Source organism: Antechinus flavipes, chromosome 5 (genome assembly GCF_016432865.1).
Source record: "Antechinus flavipes isolate AdamAnt ecotype Samford, QLD, Australia chromosome 5, AdamAnt_v2, whole genome shotgun sequence".
In the NCBI taxonomy this organism is placed as follows: domain Eukaryota; kingdom Metazoa; phylum Chordata; class Mammalia; order Dasyuromorphia; family Dasyuridae; genus Antechinus; species Antechinus flavipes.
In genome coordinates this window covers 217953401-217972818 of record NC_067402.1, presented here as the reverse complement: position 1 = coordinate 217972818, position 19418 = coordinate 217953401, and the positions used below count along the sequence as shown (strand labels likewise).

The following is a 19418-nucleotide window of genomic DNA, read 5'->3' as shown; positions in this document are numbered from 1 at the left end:
TGACGTCCAGTGACAGATGATTTTCTTTTATATTTAAAAACAAAACAAAAATAAAATAAAATAAAACCCCCCAAACAACCCCCCAAAACAAACAAAAAAACCCAGATTAAATAAAATTTACAGTGAACATACCCAGCAAACATCTGTATGTGCAATTAAATACTGTGTCTGTTACTGCGGCACGAACCTCAAACAAACAATATACAAGTGTTCTGGGGGGTTGGGGTGGATAGAGGAGGGGTAGGCACAGGTTTTAACTCATGGGATAAGGGAGACAAGATGGAGGGAAGTGAAAGGAGGGGGGAAATCAATTTATTTTTTTCTTCTTAATTCTGTCCATATAAATATATTCATAAAGACCAAAAAGAGGAAGAGGAGATGGGGTGGCAGGAGAAAGGGAGGAATGGGGGAGTGTAGGACCCCTCCATACCACCCCCCAAAATGAAAGAAATGCATTGGGGGCCAGGATGGGGAAAAGGGGATGTTCAAAAAAGGAGGGAGAGGGAGGCAGAGAGGAGAGGAGCCACCTGGAGAAAGAGAGGGAAAAGGTGGCAAAGAAAACCCCAGACTGAGTCCAGTGTGTGAGTGTGTGAGTGTGTGTGTGTGTGTGTGTGTGTGTGTGTGTGTGTGTGCATGCGTGTGCATGCACGGGCACCTGTCTCTCTGTCTCTCTGTCCTCAGTCTCCATTTCTGTCTCGGGTCCCTAGCTCTGTGTGTCCATGTCTGTCTGGAGCAGCATCTCCATCTGTGCTTTTTCTGCATCCCTTGCCCACGCCGCCCTGCCCCAACCCGTGGTGCTGGCCTCTTCCCCTCCTCTGCCTATTGGGAGCTGGCCCGCTCCAGGATCCTCAGGTCATAGTTCTTTTTGGCCACTCGAAGTTTGAAGCGACTCACGGAGTTGTTGAGGCGGAGGGAGGCGTTCTGGGCCGCCAGGGGGCTGGGGAACACAGCCACGATGGTGTATAAGGCAGCGAGGTCTGTGTGCCGGCCATTCTCGGCAGTCCCGTTGTTGTCCCCCCCGCCCCCCCCACTGCCCCCGCCCCCGCCGCCTGGCAGCCCCTGAGCATCCTTGAGCCACTGGATCTTGGCGCCGGACATGGCGAGCTGCGTGAAGAGTTTGTCGGCCTCTGTGCGGGTGATGCCCTCAGGGAGATCTGTCACCTCCAACACCCGCCCCAGGACTGGAAGGGGGAGAGAGGATGTGGCTGTGAGGGGCGGAGGGGGCAGGGGAAGGTGGGGACTGGACAGTGTCCTGGCAGAGAAGGATCCAACTGACCAAGTCCATATACACTGTTCCTAGAAATCCCACCTCCCTCCATCTCTATTCCCACCCAACCTCCCTAATTACCCTCCCACCCTCACTTCATCCTCTCTCTCCAGCCTTTGACTTAGGGCAGCAAAAAATAAAATAAATAAAAACAAATTAACCTTTTCCTCCCAGATATGTATGAGACAAAAGGATCATCAAGATTATTTAGATATGGACTGGCTTGGAAACCTATGCCTTTCCTTGGGTGACCCTGTCTTAAAGGAAGCTTAGGTATAGGAATGTTTCTTTTTTGATATATTCATAACAATCTGGGGCTATTTTGGAGTGGAGAAAAATAGTCTATACATGCCAGCACACACTAACTATTTTTAAAGGATGATATCAACAGATAGGTTTTCAACCTTTAATCTGCTGGACAGAATCCTCTTTGCATTATCTAGGGAAAAAGTTTTCAAAATATTTTTTTCTTATCACCCACTTAGTTCCCTACATGAATCTTCTAAACTGCTCAAAGTGGGGAAACCAGGCCTTAATCCCTTAAAGATCTTTCTACCTCAAAGGAAGTGGGAAAATCATTCTCCAAAACTCCCCACTGATTTTTCCCCATCTCCAGGCTCCTTACAATCCAAAGGTGTGGGCGGGGTTGCACCTCAGAAGATTTTTTTTGCTAACTTTAGCCTTGGCCAATACCACCACCTTTCCTGGCAGCTGGGGCAGCTAGGTAAAGAGGGAAACCAAGACATTCCATCTCTCCTTTGTCTCCTCCTTGGCCCTGGGCACAGAAGATTGCCACCACTGTAAATGATCTCCTCCCACCTCCCTTGCTACTGAAATCTATTCACCCTCATTGGGTCTACAAGGATGATAGGTGTGCCTAAGGTGCCCTTTCCCAGCATACAGACACTCACCAACATCTGCAGTCCCCAGGTCAGTGGAGGCAGATTTGAGTGCCTGCCTCTTCCCTCGGTTTCCATGCTTCATTCCAGTCTGTCCCTTCAAAATTAAAAAGCCAATTTATATTTCAGGTGAATAACAATTACCTCAAGTCTCCCAGTGTCTTCTGGGCTACTGAAAGGGATCAAAAGAATAGCACCCAACTCTGAGGATCTTCCATGAAACCTAGCAGTTAGTCAGACTGGCCAAGAAATAGCTCCTGAGAAGTATAGAACTGATTAGAGTAGGTAGAATATGGGTAGATGATGACTCAAGGTCCTTCTAACCCCCCAAACCATCCCAATTCCAAAGATCCTATCTCAGATCATTGCCCTTGACTATAGATAAACTGATAGAGGCTGAACTAGAAGCAAGGTTCTTAAATAGGAAACATCAAGGACCACCACCAAAAAGAGTGGAAGAAGAGCATATTTACCTGGTGTGCTGTGTAAGTCGACTGGCCATGGAGCAGGGGAGGACAGATGGACAGATTGTACTGTAATGGCTGGCCCAGGAGAGAGTAGCGCCCATCACCTAAAGAAGAGGAAAAGTAAGTTTTCCAAAGACTTAAGGAGATTTCAATGACATTTGGGGTGGCTTCCAGGGAAATACAAAGAATTTGGACAAAGAAGTGCCAGAATACTCCAGTGGAACCATATTTTTATAGCTGGCCCCACCATCCAAATTCCCTCTGCTCTCAATGGTACGCTACAGAGAACTCATGCTAACTATATGGAATCAGTTGGCTCAATACGGGAAAAATTCCCTTTACTGGTGTGAGGGTATTAGGGGACAGAAAAGAACCTAGGAAAGAAAATGAACTGCAAAGGAGACATCACCAATCCCCTTTGTATCCTTTCCCTTATACAGATTCCTTGTAGGGTATATTCTTCTAGTCCATGGGGGTCAGAATCATAGTATGAGAAAGGAGGTCATTTCTCATGTCCCCAAAGATAACGTGGTTTTTTTGTTGTTCCTTAAGTCCATTAAGCTTCTTTATCCCATCCTCCAGCCGATGACCCCATAGGACATGTTGATGACTAGACATGAAGGAACTAAGGGACTGCTAAGGTGAATTAACAAAGAGCAGAGGAAGTAAACCACTGAGCCTACATGGGGATGCTATCATCCCAAGCCACAGATTTAGAGCTAGAAAGGATTGCTAAATTGACTGCCTCATTTTATAGATAAGAAAACCAAGGTGCTAAGAATAAGTGACTTGCCCCAAGTCTGAGAGTAGTAAGAAGCAGAGCCAAGATTCAAACCTCCTTACTCTGACTCCAAACCTAATGCTCTTTCTACTAGAGTGCTGCCTCCTAACTCATACTTTATGAATAGGGTTCCCCTCAGGGCTCAGTTCAATGAGAACTGAATTAGTCACGCTGTCCTTGTCCTTACCCTGGGCCGGGCCAACAGGTCGGGGGAACTGCGTAAGAACAGGAAGAGGGCTGAGTCCCGTGCAGACGCTGCTGAGGCTGGTGACGGGAGATGGGGTTGGGGACTGAGTGGGAGATGTGATAGGGCTATTCATCTGTGTATTGGCCTGTAGTAGAAAGAAAAATATCACACTGATGAAAAATCAAGCCCTGCTCCAAGGACTGGCTCAAAAACATCTCCAGGAGGGCTCTCTTCTCCAACCACCCACCCAAGTCTGAATTCTACTCTAGGTCCCAAGCATTCAGGCAACCAATGTAAGTTATATTAATTTTCACTCCTTGATACAAGCATCTCCTTGTTGAAATGGCCACAGGTGCCTATACTTCAGTATAGTCTTTCTAGTTCAATCTTTTCATTTTGCAATTGAGGAAGCAGAGGCCCAGAGAGGCTCAGTGCCCAACTGGAGGTTACACAAACAGCACAGGTCCCAGGACTCCAACCCAAACTCTCAGACTGGGCTGGGTCAGCATACTTAGCTTCATAGGAACAATGCTAAAACAGACAACTGATCAAGAGATCACACCAGGGTTTGGTGTCTTTATGGTAGAGATCCCAGAATACTGTTTTTAAATAAAGAATTCTTTAGTACATCTCTGGGGCTGCTGCTTATGCCTGGCCTTCCCTCCATGACCGCCCCAGGTACTGACGGCTCCCATTGCCAGCTGCTCTCCTACCCTACACAAAAGACACTCAAGCTACACCCCCTCCCCACCACGAGGCTGGGCTGGGAATTTACCTGGGGGCTGCTCTCAGGGTTGTACAGGTCTCCCGGCTTCTGTCCCCGCTGGTCCATGCTGTAGTATTTACAGTGACTCCACTGAACCATCGATGGGGTCTGTGGAGCCTGAGAACCATTGGGAACACTGGGGACATTCAGCTGCATAACTACCACACCTGGTCCAGACGGGGACACTCCTAGGATGAGGAAAATAAAGAACTACTGAGCACTGATTCTCTGCTGGCTCTCCTAGCTGAACACTTTATGACAAAACCAGTGAAGAGAGCCATCTACTACCTTCAGGTCAGGAACATACTTTCTGTTAGAGATTTAAAATGATGTAACTGGTTTTGACCATTCCTTCCTTCCTTCTAGATGTTGACTTTGTTCTGGAAATTAATACTGTTAGGGAGCATCTTTGTAGTTTCAAGGATAGAAAGACTCTGATGTAACACAGAACAATGATAGGAATATCTGAGTCACTGTTCAAATCTCATGGAGCAATGAGAAGCCAGGGTGCTGGACGCTGTCAGGACCTTTAGGAACCCTGAAAATGTCCAAAGACATCAACTGGAAATAATTCTCCCCACCCTGAACTTTCAGACACTTTGACATTTTGTATTAGAGTCATCTGTTTCAATTCGACTGGAAACTCAGTAAGAGCACTCTTTTTTGTATATTCCACAGTGCCTTGGTTAAAAGAGGTCTCTGGTAATAGGAGATGAGTTGTTTGAATATGGCTTTGCAAGTCTGATGCCTAAAACCCAGACTCTTGGTTTTGTTTTTTGTTTTTAAGATGCAATCTCAAACAGTTCAGGGACTTTATCATCTCAAGGGAAGCAAAGCGGGGGGAAAGACTTAATACATTAAGGAGGAACATGAAGAACAGTCCATACTCCCTTCACAGCTGAAGCCTGAAAGAGGGGAGGGACCATTTGACAGACAGGCCTGTTGGTATGGATGGTCAGGAGATCTACAGAAGCCAACCGCCTAGCAGGAGACTGTCCTGGGTGAAAACTTGTCCCTGACCTCTCAGGCCCAGCTCCCTGTGACATGAGAGATGAGAGAGAGAGAGAGAGAGAGAGAGAGAGAGAGAGAGAGAGAGAATATGAGTGTGTGTGTGTATGTGGTAAGCTGGGAGGGGGAAGAATAAGAAGGGAGTAAAAAGGAGTTATAAGACTTCCATTATCATGGCTCAGTGCTCTGGGGCCTGCTGCTGCTTTTGCCATCACATCTTTCTCCATGACGGAAACTGTCGAAGCCTCTGCCCCGGGCACCAGTCATGCTGTGAAGGGAATGTGATAGTTTCTTGGGTAGTTTTAACCAAACAGAGAGAAAAGGGAATTGAGGGGGGCCAAAGAGAAAGACTCGGGAGATACAGCAATGAAGATCCAATATACTCCCTACCCTCCTGGGCTCACCTAAACAAAAAGCAAACTACTCAGTGATGGATTTGTGACTCCCCTAGATTCCTACACAGGGGAATCCATCTGTCTGATTTAAAAGGGAACAATTTTGAGGAAAAACTGCAATTGCCTCATATGGTACATTTAATGACCTCCCCCTTGACACAGTAGCTTTAGGTATTTCACATCCCATTTTAAACTTTCTTTTCCCCACCCTCCACCTGCCAGCAAGATTGTAACTGACCTTATTCAAATGTCCCACTGCTATCTTAGGAGCCAAGGAAAAGAATCAAACTCTATGGCTTTTCTTGGAGGACAGCTTATAGTCTGTACAGAATGACAGGGGTGGGAGAGAGAGAGAGACATAGAGAGAGACAGAGAGAGGGGCGGAGAAACAGAGACAGACAGAGAGAGAGAGAGAGAGAGAGAGAGAGAGAGAGAGAGACAGAGACAGAGAGAGAGAAAGAGACAGACAGTGACAGAGAGACTGTGTCTCAGAATGGGAGAAAAAGTGTGTGGAAGCGAGCCCTTCCCATAGGCAACTTGAAGGCAGGAGACTATTGTGAAGGAGAAGACAAGCCCACATCACACCTGATCCCCCAGAAAAACAAGTCAGGCTTTTCAGTGGCTGCTACTCCCACCCCTACCCTTAGCCCTCCCTCACTAGCCCCAAGCATTGTTCCTTCACTCAGCCGAGCACACAGAGGCTAGCTCTGCTGATGAGCTGATTTTTATGCTTCCCCTCCTCAAGCCAAAAGCAGGTGGCATCCGTTAGCAGCTGAACTGTCGCTACTTCTTAATGGACACAGCAATAAAAAATAAAATAAAATAAAATAAAACTCTTATTGCCAAGTTACAGGATCTAATCAAGTTGGAAGAAGGAGTCTAGGGGAAGCTGTGTGTGTGTGTGTGTGTGTGTGTATGTGTGTGTGTGTGTTGGGGGGAGGAGGTGAAGATAGGGAAATCAATTTCAGATTGAAAGCCCTGATAGGAGATAGGACATGTGAATGGCTTTTTAAGTGGCATCATTAAACTCGGGCAGGAAGGTCGATGGGGCAGAGCAAGCTGCATAAATACAAACAGACGACGTTTATGTTTGGTGAAATTGGTTCCCAAAAGAAATCACTAAGACGGCAGAATCCTGAGACTAAAAGGTTTCTTCCCAGACCCCACACTAAGGCCGTAGCCGAGAAGGGCCAGAGGCTCTCCAGGCCAGCGCTGACCAGGCCTCCCCCATCTGCTTATTTCTGGTGTATGCATGTTGAGGATGATGGTAGTGATCTACCCACCCTACAGCTTTGGAAAACAAAGCAAGGGTAGATGAGAGTGTTCTCTGTACTGGGGTATTCCTCGGTGTTTATCTGTTGGCACATGAACACACTATTGTCACCCTGTTTATGTGTATACGTGCCTCCACACCCCCTCCACAATTATAGTGCTACAGGAAGAAAGACATCCCTGCAAAGGTACCTAAGGCATGCTTTCAGGGAAGGAAAGCAGAGAAATCTTAAAGCGTTACAGGTTACTTTCATATCTGACAAGGCAAAAGGTAAGAAGTGATAATTATAAGACTTAAGTTGTGACATGATTTGAGATTTCTGACATCTATAACAAACCAGGACAGATGTTTTAAATACAATCAGTCCCAGTTTCTGACTTTATTTTTTGAAAACCAAGCAACTGCTTTACTTAGGCAACAAGGAAGCCAAGAGCAGGGAGTTTGAGCCTTATAATTCTATTTGCTCTATGAATTCCATGCTCAGAATTCATTGTTTTAAAAATAAATGGAGACAACTATCAGTGGTATCTAAATTTAGACTCATAATTCTGGTCTCTAGAAATGTGGCAGGTATAAGCGGACCAGCTTCTTCAAGTGGGTAAAGTGAACAGAAGTGTAGAATAAGGGCAAGTGGGGAAAGGAAAGAATATAACTAGGGAATTTCGAGAGAACTAATGGGGCACCCCCTTCATTTCCCCAAAGGTTTGTTTTTGTCAAACTGACTTTAGAAGAACCTTAATTAAAGTCTCTTCTTTCTACCAATTCTTAGACTTACCTTGATAGCACTTACTAGTCTAGTCCAGTTCTAGTATGCAATATAGTAAGCATTCAAAAACACTTGAACAATGAATGATTTTGTTTTTAATTCTCTCTCTCTCTCTTTCTCATCTGCACATAAACAGCTAACAGACACACAAAAGGACATACATTCAGGTATGTGTGAGTGTTTGAGTGTTATACATACACACAAATGTCAGCAAAGGGAGAAGAAATGCCCTGAGGTTCCAAGAACCACCACAGGCTACAGTGGCTCCTAGAGCAGATTTTTCCAATTTCCATAACCCCACTGGGAAATTTGAGGCCAAATGCCCCTGGCTGACATTCAGGAGAAACAGCTAGTGAGACCAGAAATGGAAACGGGAAAATACTGGGAGATTTGAGATTTCAATCCAGGAGCTACTCCTGCTCATTTGGGCAAAGTGGAAGTAGAAAAAGGAAAGGAATTACTATAGAATAGTTCCATTAGAGACAGGGATGACAAGAGTATAAAAACTATCCCAATTCTAAAGTGGGCAAACTGTGAAGATGCCTCCCCATCACCAGAAGAGGGCACTCTAATACCCCTAAAATGGAATGTAAGAGGAAAACAGGCACTGAATTTCCTTATTCCAGAAGCAAGGAACATCACTGTAGAATGGGAATAAAACAAGGTTAATGTATTCAATGTAAGAGAGGTCATCTTTTTAACAAAGTAGAGCACAGACTACCTAAGAGCTAACATTTATAAATGTCACCCCATTTTATCTATACAACCCTAGCAGGGGTTATCATTAACCCATTTTACAGATGAGGAAACTGAGGCAAAAAGGGTAAACTGACCTGCCCAAGGTGACACACCTAGAAGGTGAGACCTGACCTTATGTCTGTCTGACTCAGGTCTAGCATTCTATGCAAAGTATAACCTCGCTACCTCCCACTATCACTCTCACTCTCACTATGCCTATCATGGCATGAATTTACCATTTGGAATGGCTGCCTCCTTCCCAGGAGGGAATGGGATGTTTCTCCTTTTTTTAATTCCTATAGCTCCCAGGCAGGTGGGGCTTGTTGTAATTGGGGGAAGGAGTCCGGAGGGGGAAGGTGTATTTGTTCCAGAAGCTGACAGGAATGGACTTCTTTGTAAGAAATTTTAAAAGTCTCTCCTTTCTACAAGAATAGCATTTGATAAAGACATATTAGAATGGGAGGAACATTTGGTAAGAGTAAATTAAGTCTCTGCCACTTCTCATACAAAGCACTACTGCAACAAAGGTAATAATAATTCATATTCGGATCGCCCATTATAGTTTATACTTCCTTTGCTATCACCATGGCAGTTTAAGTATTATTCTCATATTTTAGATAAAGAAATTAAGACTCAGAGTATTAAATATGGAAATTAATCGAGGTGGGACCTCACACAGTTGGAGGAGATGCAGGTCTCTAGTCACCTCCCCACATTGTCTAGGCTCTGGTCTACTGGTGTGATAGGAGGATCAAGCCTCCAGCAAATGGACCTTCTGTCCCTCCCAGTTCCCTAAGGCTCTAGGAAACCTCTTCTCCCCTATTCCTTACCCACCCTCTTACCTGAGTACTGTTGTGGCAACTGTGGTGGGCTGCAGGGGGAAGGAGACTGAGGCATCTGGTACTGCTCAGAGCCAGGGGGTTGCAGAAATCCTACTGAAGGGCTGGAGAGACAGGAGAGAGAAAACAGTAGGGGAGAGGGAACACAGCTCCTGGCAAACAGCTGCTATTCCCTGATCCTCCCCTATGGGAAGCAGCAGCGGCTTCAAGCTATCCCCAGACCAATTTGCCATGCAATTTCTAAAATCACTCATCAGTTCAAAGTTAATTATATATATTTGTACTTGATCATCTTTCAATTAGAAGGCTGCTAATCAGTGCTACAGATGAAATGTTAGTGACACATGCTCTTCCTAGAAGCTCGGAAACACCACACTCAGAAACTCATACACAGGGGCAAGGAACAATAAAACCATAGAGACATTAGGATGCAGAGAGCTGCAGTCAAATAGATATGTCTACTGATATCTTGTCTTATTTTGACAGTTAAGTCATTTAAAGAGAAAGAAAGATGGAGATAAACATACAAATATCTAGAGATACAGAGAAACACATACAGATAGATACAGAAAGAGCACAAAGCTGGAAGTTTAGGAGATCCAAGTCCTCATTCCATCATCATTCCTACTAGTAAGGCCTATGATTCAGAGAATGGTACCCAACCATGTTTATTACTTTTGAACCCAGGTAGGAAAAGCAGAATCGTACACATTTGTGTTTCCTCTTGATCTCAACCAATATAAAGAAAATAAAAGATGACTGAATACTTCTAGTTTTCAAAAATTCAAGATTTCAAGAATCCCTGATCAATTCTATGATAACCTCCCACTCCACCCTACTCCCAATTTGTCCCACAAGTTTTCCACCTTGTGCCATTCTGCTGTGCTGGTGGGATCACACTGTAGTACACAGGCATGCTCCCTGCTGGTAAGCCCCCCTGGACTGACTGGCTAGCAGGGACCAGCACAGGTTGCTGAAAGGGTTGCTGGACCACATTCTGGGACTCATTTCCCACTGAAACCTGGAGAGAGATGAGATTATGGGTCATTCTTTTGTTACCTTTAGGCACACTCAGAGAACAAAAGACTACAACTACCCTTCCTTCTGGTCTGCCAAAAATATTAAATAATACCCTCTCCACCTTCCCCATCCCCAAATCCCCAAAAGATATCAAGGGAGAGAGAAGCAGAACTCCATGTTTCTTTTAGGCTCATTGCCCTACTTTTGGGGAGCACCTAATACTTTGCATAGGAATGAAAAGACAAAAAAGGATTTAAATCAACTCTAACATTATTTAGGAAGACCTGTTCTTATCTTGAAAGAAACAGATGTAAAAAGGGCTGAGGAATATTTAATATGCTAGTAAATGAAATTCTAAGCATGGATGACCCTGAAAAAAATTGTTTTTTACTTCCCTCTGAGAAATGGAGATAAGGTATCTCCTCTTCCTCAGAGTAATACCCACTTGGTATGAAGGTAGTGGAGTATACTGGACCACTAGGCCTTGCATCTGGCCCCCCATACTGCTCCTCTGGTTGCTGAGAAGGCCTTGGTTCTGTGGCTGCTGGATACCCATCAAGCCCTGGTAAGCTGCCTGCTGCTGGTTGGACATTATGGGCTGTAACCCTAGAAAGGAGAAGGGGTGGTTAGGGTTAGTGTGCCTGACTTGAGACAGCAGCTCTTCCTCTGCTGTTCTGCTTCATCTCTGATGACTCCTTTCGTTTTGGCACATCTGGAGAGATAAAGGGCAATCCTTGTCCCAGAATTCATCTTGTTCCCAGCTTCCCTTTATCTACTGCTCCCTTTGCAAGAAGTTCCTCTCACCAGGCTGCTGAGATGGCTGAGGCAGCTGTTGACCACGCTGGGGGCTGTAGGGCACCGGGTGAGAAAGAGGTCGGTATTGCTGGTTAGAGTTGGGATACTGCCCAGGAGGGTAGTAAGAAACCTGTATCTAAAGTTAAGAGAAAACAAATAAGCAGAGCCCTCTCCCCAGCCTTTCTCAATCAAAACAAACAAAACCCCCCTAAAGAACCTGGAACACCAAACCCAATTATACAATATGCTAGGATTGGGAACTAAAGATCTATAAATAACTACTTTCTTTGTGCCTGTAACTGGAGGGTCAACCTCCTGCTTAAAGATGAATTTAAATTATGGCAGATTTAGAGGATGATTCTCAAAGATGGAAAGAGATAATGGGGAAAATTCTGATATTAAAAACAAAAAAATATCAATAAGGGACTTCATGTTAAAATGTTTTCAATATAGAAGAAATAAGATGTTGACAGCTTTTTTGGCCATCTATTTGGAATGGAGGAAGAAAAGAGGGAAAGAGAAGGGAAGATTTTAACTGTAACAACCTAAAAGATCAAAACTAAGATTAGGGGTTTCCTACCTGTTGTGGGGGCTGTATGTAGCCCTGAGGCTGCAGAACCTGTTGGGCAGGGGGAGCGTGGCCGGAGGTGGAGTAGTTGGAGGTGGGGAGAGGTTGGCCCGTGGAAGCCATGATGAAGCCAGGCTGTTGAGGGTGCTGGGAGAGAAGTGGGGGCTGGAAGAGGGCTGAAGATGGATCAGCTGCCTCGGCGGAACCTTGTCTGCTAAGGCTCATCTGCCCAAAGGGATTGCTGAGATCATCTGTCTGTGGAGACATTGGGTGACCCAGAAAGTGAAGCCAAACCAACTCTTTCTTCCTTGGCTCCGAGAAAGACAGATAGAGACAGACAGGCAGACAGACAGACACATACACACACACACACACACACACACACACACACACACACACACACACACACACGGCAACCTATTCTACCTGCCTTCTTTTACAGACTTTGTAAAGGACCAAATTTCTTTGTCTCTATGGTTCCCCTCCCCAGCACATGAGAGCTGGAAACATTTTAAACTCTTTTTTGCTAAAAAAAAAAAAAAAAAAATCCGATATTTTAGAAAAATATATTTGCAAATAATAAGAAGAACCCTCAACCCTAATGTTACTCTTCCCACTAAATACACAGCAACAATAACTACAAGGTCTATAAATATGTCAGGGCAAGCAGAAATAGGGCCGCAAGGTGGGATGGGGGTGGTGGAAGACTTCAATGTGTGGTAAAAATCAGATTGACTGATAAAGATGGGAGATTTCTAACCTACAAAGATTGTAATATTTGAAATCATCTCATCACCTCCTTCCCTTCTGGTTTTAAAAGCACTTCCTTGAAGGGGTGGTGATGGTAGCCTCACATTGATGACCTTGGCCCTGCCAGTGCCATGAAAGGGCTGTCAGACATCTATTCCCTGTTGCCCTCCTCCAAGTGGTCATTCCCACCTCAGTTTTCTGATTTTGGTCTACAGCTTTCTTGCCCTTCAGAAGCTACTTCCAATTCTCACCCCCATAAGGAGGCCAAGATCAAGTGGCTGAGGTAGGGGTGGGGCAAATCCATAATTACCTCATCTCGGGCTTTTTTCCTAAGCAGCAAGAGCAATAGTGTTACATCTCTCATTTTGGTGACAGGTTAAGGGCTGCTAGCTCTCTCTCCCCTTCTGTTCATTGGAGACAGACATACACAGTCCACACACATGAATACATATACACACAGAGCTAGATAATGAACAAGCAGGAGGGGTTCTTCTGCAGAAGCAGTCAGTGGACACCAAACATCAATGCCCTCCCCCTCATCCCCACTTTTCAGATCCTCAGCTCAGTTGTCTCACTCTCCCTGACACTTTCCTCTCCTTAGGCCATATTGTGAGGATATAGGCAAGAGGATAAGATGGGACTGTGCAATAGTTTGAGGTCTGTGTCCCAGGACTTTTCAGAAGGCAGGTAGAGGAGAAGAGGTAGAAGAGGTAGGTAGAAGAACAGAGGGGATCCTGGTGAAAAAGCAGAAATATGTGATTAAAATCAGGGTCAGTCTACCCCCATAACTAAGATGGGGGAAACTGGGTATACTGCTCAGATGGTCCGGCTCTTCAAAGGGCTAGTGGATAACCAGCATAAAAACACTTTAGTCAGGTATGCTGACTGTGCAATAAAAGAAGAATGAGAGCTTTCTAAGATAAATACCCCCAGTGTCTCAAGAGTTAGGGACCTGGAAGTTCCCAGGAAACTGGGCAGGCCCACTAGCCATGACCTTCAGTTAAAGACGACAAAACAAAGAATGAGGCCAATGGAAAAGATAATGTGAGGCAGTGACAATATTTTCTTTTTAATTTTTAGAGTTCTGGTTTGGGCTCTGTGATTATATGGAGCTTTCTAATCAAGCCAGGTGTTCCTTCAAATACCTCAAAAATTCACCATTTCAAAGAAGCTTTCTCCAATACTTTTTTTTTCAGTAATCAAGTCAAAATGTTTGTAATAAATAAGCATAGTCAAGAAAACACAAATTCCTATATTGATCTGCCAAAAATGTGTTTTACTCTGCATCTCAGTGACTGTTCCTTCTTAACATTCCTCTACTGACTTCTCTGAATTTCTGGGCTTCCTTTTTACTATATTCAAGTGTATTAATTAATATATTCTTTACTCCAGAATGAAACTAAACTGGCCTGCAAAGGCCTTGAAACAAGAATCATGTTTTCTATTTGTCTGGTATACAGTAGGTTCTTAATGATGACTGAGAGACCTTGTGGAAGTTTCTCTGGTACTGTAGCACAAATACAGCAATATAAGATATAAAAAGCATCATGCTTTTCAGTGGAGAGTTTACCAGAAAAAATCCAGTTAGGTCTTCTCTTTAAAGAAATAAAAGGGATACTATAAGCCCTCTCAGGTACAGCAGGAGGGAAGAGGAAGCGATAAGACAATGGCAGATTAAATTATAATGGCTAGAGAAAGCCCTCTCCTTCCACATACAACTGGGGGGGTGGGGAGGTGGGATCAAATCTTGTTTCCCTCTGTCCTAGATTCAGTCGTTTTCTAACAGTGGAGTCAGGCTGAAGTCACTAGTCTACATCTTGGCCCAAAGCAAATTCCCAAGGGGACACAGCTTTTAACACCACTGCTGGACAGCAAACACCCTGTGCTAACCAAGGAAATGCACACACATGAATATATACATAAATACAGAATCTGATACACTAACACAGACAAGTACGCAAACAGCTAGGGATAAGAAAAGGAAATGGGGTATACCATATTGTACTGCTGGGGTGGAGAGACTGGCAGAAGGACTTGGGGACAGGAGCTTGGAGAGTACTGAACAGGCTGCGGAGAGGGCTGTAGAGCTGAGACTGGCTGTGGACCAGGGAGAAGCATGCAAAGAAGGGGGAAGAAAAAGGGTACAGGTAGGGGTGGGGAAACACAGGAAGGGAAAGGAAGGAAGAAAGGGAGGGAGGAGGAAAAGGAAGGAACAACAAGGTTAATCATAAAAGAAATTGCAAACGAATAGCTACTGAGGAGGAAGCAAACTTATCAGAAATGGCACCTGGGAGCAGTGTGTATCTGTGACAAAAAGCTCATTTTACCTTCTTGGAGAAGCTCTTCAAAGAACATACAACACTCCTGCTGGGGTGGATACCTCTTCCAAACAATCTTAGGGTGGATTCCCCAGCCTGGAAGCCAATCTGTTCTCTCACTATATACATAGCTTTCTCCCGCCTCTCCCTCCCCCTAACATGGCTTTCTAAACAAATGATTCAAGGGGCACTGCTGTGACACACCTTGCTTCCCAAGCTCTCTCTGAAAAAGAGAGATTCTTATTTGTACTGTTATAGTATGGCTGCAGGAAGCCTGATTTGGGGTGGGGGTATGAGGTCTGGCTTGGCTCCCCCTGCTGTGTTCCCAATTTCACACAACAGCTCTTTTGGATGATCTGCTCATTCAGAAAGATAATTCATTTCTCTTTCTCTCAGAAAAGGAAAAAAAAATACTATACACCCATTTAATGTTTGGATCAGGCTGTTTCTTTCTTTCTCCACAGCTGCCCTGTGCTCTAACTTGGCAAGTTAATATAACAAATCCCCCAGAACATAAGGGGGAGGGGGGGAATCTAGGAATAAAATACAAAATAGCTTGATTAAAATCAAACAGCTTTTGTTCCTACTGCACCTTCACTTGTTGTTTTTCAGCAACGTGTTGTGTTTCTAAACCACTTCTTTAAGGATGGGTCTTTTTTCTCTCTCTCTCTGATCATTTCTTCAGTTTCTCTAGCAACAATCGCAGGTAATGGTGATATAGAGTGGGAATGACATTGTGAGGGGAGAAAAATATATATGCCTCTATGTTGGAGAGCTCCCTGAGAAGGGAGAGGGAATCAGGGAAGGGTCTCTGTATTCAGTGCTGGCTAACTATATAAGGGGCCGAAGCATCTAGAATTCCCATGTTCCACACTCTTCTTCCCTCCTTCCCACCCTAACCCTCTCTCAGCAGAGGGGCAGTATCTAGACAGTGGAGGCATTTCAGGGACTGGGCCAAAGCAGTATCTCAAAAAAGGAAATAACTCGGGGCAGCTAGGTGACACAGTGAATAGAGCACCAGCCCTGAAGTCAGGAAGACCTGAGTTCAAATTTGGTCTCAGACACTCAACACTTCCTAGCTGTGTGACCTTGGGCAAGTCACTTAACCCTAAATGCCTCAGCTCTTCAACCCCCCCCCTCCCAAAAAAAAGGAAAGAACTCTATAGGTCTGGTTCCTAATATATGAATTGCAAACCCATTCTCAAAATGGCTAGGAGGAAACTATTTAATCTGCTAAGGGACCCATATGTCCCAGTCTTAAAGACAAGCCCCTCACAACCTAATCCAATAGGCATATAGAGTCAACAGCACTGAGTATGGATAGTGTGAAGGACTTTTGGTATAAAATCCTCTAAAATTAACATCCTCCTCCAATCCTGTGTCACCCAACCCAGTCCTAGTGGGAAAATTTAATTTCTTCCCTTGTAAACTTTGAGGTACAGAGAAGCAGGAGATTGCAGTTATCTTCTAAAACTAAGAGAAATGTAAGAGAAAGGTCCTGATGGTATCTCAACTTCTAGGCTACCCCATCTCCTTTCCAAGAGAATGCAGTTCTCAAATCTTGGGAATCTCAAAGATATACAGAGGACAATCCTGCCACCTACTGGGGAATCTGGGTAATGTCACCAAGTATGACCTGTAATTGAAGAGAAATATTGCACAAAATTTTGGAAAATCTCCTTTTTAAGAACTCAGCTCTACTGGAAGCACATGGAGGCTGTAGTTGTAGTCTCTCATTATTAGTCCTGGCCAAAAGGGTAGTTGCTCACAGTACATAAAAAGGTCATTATCACCCGCTTTAAGTCAACATATTTTTCCAATTTCCTTACACTTTATGCCCTCCACCTATTCTACCACATTCTACATAAGATATTCCCTCTCCTGACTAGCATTTTCACTGGCTAGCCTCCAAGCTTAGAAGGTTTTCCTTTCTAGTCTCTGAGTTCTGACTTCTTTCAAGTCTTAGTTAAAATACCACTTTCTACAAGAAGCTTTTCCTGATCCCTCTTAACACTAGTGTCTTCCTTCTGAATATATTTCCCAATTTATCTACTATATATTTTCTACATACACAACTGTTTACATGTTGTATTATCTATTAGATTATTAAATTAAGAGCAGGAATCATTTTATCTTTTTGTATCTCTAGTACTTAAGTATTTTTTGATTTGATTCATGTACCCCAAAGAATAATTTGGGAAGGATGTCACCTATATCTTGACCATCATGCGCATCTCGTTTCTCATCTGTAGTGAGAAATGTGGACCCTATTTTGAAGAAGTTATGCTTATGGGTTTTATTCCACCTTGCACCAGATCTCCATACTATTTCCTGGCTATTTCTACACACGATCTCTCTGGAGTCTCTCCTCATCCAGCTTCTCATTCTGTGTTTTCTTGCCCCATTACATGTACAATCTAGGAGGCCAAAGATTATTTTATTTGCTTGTATTTTAAAATTTTTTATTTTATTTTTAATTCAAGGAATGAAACAAAGATTTCCATAACATCGGGTAATTAAAAAACAATGATTGCACATGAAACTGCAAATTACTATATACAACTTGCTATTTCTTTTAAATATATAATAAACTTATCATGTAATTTTTTTTTCTCTTCCATTCTCAGAATGGCTACCATCAGATATGAGTGTGTGTGAGAGAGAGAGAGAGAGAGAGAGAGTGTGTGTGTGTGTGTGTGTGTGTGTATGTGTTTGTAAAATCATTTTATACATACTTCTATTTATCAGTTCTTTCTCTGGATACAATAGTATCTTCCTTCATATGTCCTTTGCAGCTAATGTGGGTATTTATAATAGTCAACATGACTTATTTACTCAAAGTTATTCTTAAAACAATATTGTTATCAGTGATTACAACATTCTTTTGGTTCTGCACATTTCACTCTTCATGATTATGGTCAAGTTTATCCATGGTTTTTTAAGATGACTGAACTCATCATTTCTCATGCCACAGTAGTATTATATCACAATCATATACAGCAATTTATTCACCATTTCCCAATTGCCAAGCATCCCCACAATTTCCAGTTCTTTGCTACCACAAAGAGAGCTATTATAAATATTTTAGAACATATAGCTTTTCTTCTTTTCCTCTAATTATGGCCAAAGAGTATAAGCAGTTTAATAATTTTTATTCTAATAATTTTTCCACCAACAATAAATTAGTGCCTCACTTTTTCCACATCCCTTCCACCATTCATCACTTCCCTTCCCCTTCAATTATTTTAGCCAATATGTTAAGTGTAAAATTGTATTTCCACAAGAGCAGCTAGATGATACAATGGATATATGAACAATCCTGAAGTCAGAAGAACCTGAGTTCAAGTCCAGCCTCAGATACTTACCACTTACTAGCTATGTGACCCAATTTCCTCACGGAAAAAAAGAAATTAAAACATTAAAAAAATGATATCTCATGGTTGTTTTAATTTGCATTTCTCTAATCAATAATGATTTAGAACATTTTTCATATATTTATGAAATAATTTAGCATAAATTATTTTGATTTCTTCATTGAAAAACTTTCTATTCCTATCCTTTGACTGTTTATCAACTGGGGAATGAATCATATTCTTAGAGATTTCACAAAGTTATTTATGTATTTAAGACATGAGGCTTTTATCTGAAAAACTGGGAAATTTGTAAAATCCCCCCCCCCCTCCAATTTTCTGCTTTCTGGTTTTGATATTTGTTTTATTTGTACAAAACTTTTTGTAATTTAATGTAATTAACACTATCCATTTTACAACTCACTCTGCTCTAGAACAAAAAGTTAAAAATATCAAAGGAAATGACGAAAAAAAAAAATGGAAATGAAGGAGGTTTAGCCATATCGGATCTTAAACTATAGTATAAGGCAGTAATTATTAAAAACTATCTGGTATGGGAACAGAACAGACATATAAATATAGTAATCTTGTATTTGACAAATGTAAAGATTTAATACTTTGGGATAAGAATTCATTATTTGGTAAAAAAAAAATCTGCTGGGAAAATTGAAAATCAGTATGGCAGAAACTGGGCATAGACCAATATCTTAACACTGTTTACCAAGATGTGGTTAAAATAGATACATGATCTAGCTATAAAGAGATATTATAAGACATTTTATAAAATCATTTTATACATGTTTCTATCAGTTCTTTCTCTGGATTCAGATAGTATCTTTCTTCATATGTTCTTTATAATTAATTTGAATATTTATAATAGTCAAAATGACTTATTTACTCAAAGTTTCTTGTGAGACTTATGGGCCTGCTTGTATTACTAGTACTTAGCACTCTGGCTGGCACTTAATAAATGTTCCATTTATCCATCCACAAAAAAAAAAAAAAATCTACAAAAAATGCTTTTAAGGCTATCCTGTGAAGTCAGATGGAAAGTTTATCATTAAAGATATCTTGAACAAATGAACAATGAACTGGGTCCAGAACTGGAGAGAGGAATATTGAATTAAATTCAAGAAGCTGTACAGTGCTTTTAATAACCAAAAAGCTCCCTGAAACAAAAGTCAATTTTTAAGATCTTCTGTGGACGCAGTGTGAGAATGAAACATGGGAA

The 19418-nt window shown here is 42.6% G+C and overlaps 1 protein-coding gene across 10 annotated transcripts in view; it reads right to left on the bottom strand.

Annotated features, from left to right (window-relative positions):
* Positions 1-5: 5 nt before the first annotated feature.
* The window catches only part of R3HDM2 (R3H domain containing 2), a 156814-nt gene continuing 137401 nt past the window's right edge, over positions 6-19418 (bottom strand). For 6 of the 10 annotated variants that reach the window (XM_052001422.1, XM_052001423.1, XM_052001424.1 and 3 more), the window contains 11 exons: positions 14515-14616; positions 11782-12024; positions 11211-11337; positions 10852-11012; positions 10253-10407; positions 9390-9490; positions 4377-4555; positions 3602-3746; positions 2640-2737; positions 2179-2263; positions 6-1181 (listed from right to left, as the gene is read on the bottom strand). In XM_052001422.1, coding sequence (XP_051857382.1) covers positions 820-1181; positions 2179-2263; positions 2640-2737; positions 3602-3746; positions 4377-4555; positions 9390-9490; positions 10253-10407; positions 10852-11012; positions 11211-11337; positions 11782-12024; positions 14515-14616 — 1758 coding nt within the window. In that variant the 3' untranslated portion in view covers positions 6-819. The remainder of the gene's footprint in view (positions 1182-2178; positions 2264-2639; positions 2738-3601; positions 3747-4376; positions 4556-9389; positions 9491-10252; positions 10408-10851; positions 11013-11210; positions 11338-11781; positions 12025-14514; positions 14617-19418) is intronic. The other 4 variants (XM_052001426.1, XM_052001429.1, XM_052001430.1 and 1 more) reach the window with 1 other exon arrangement.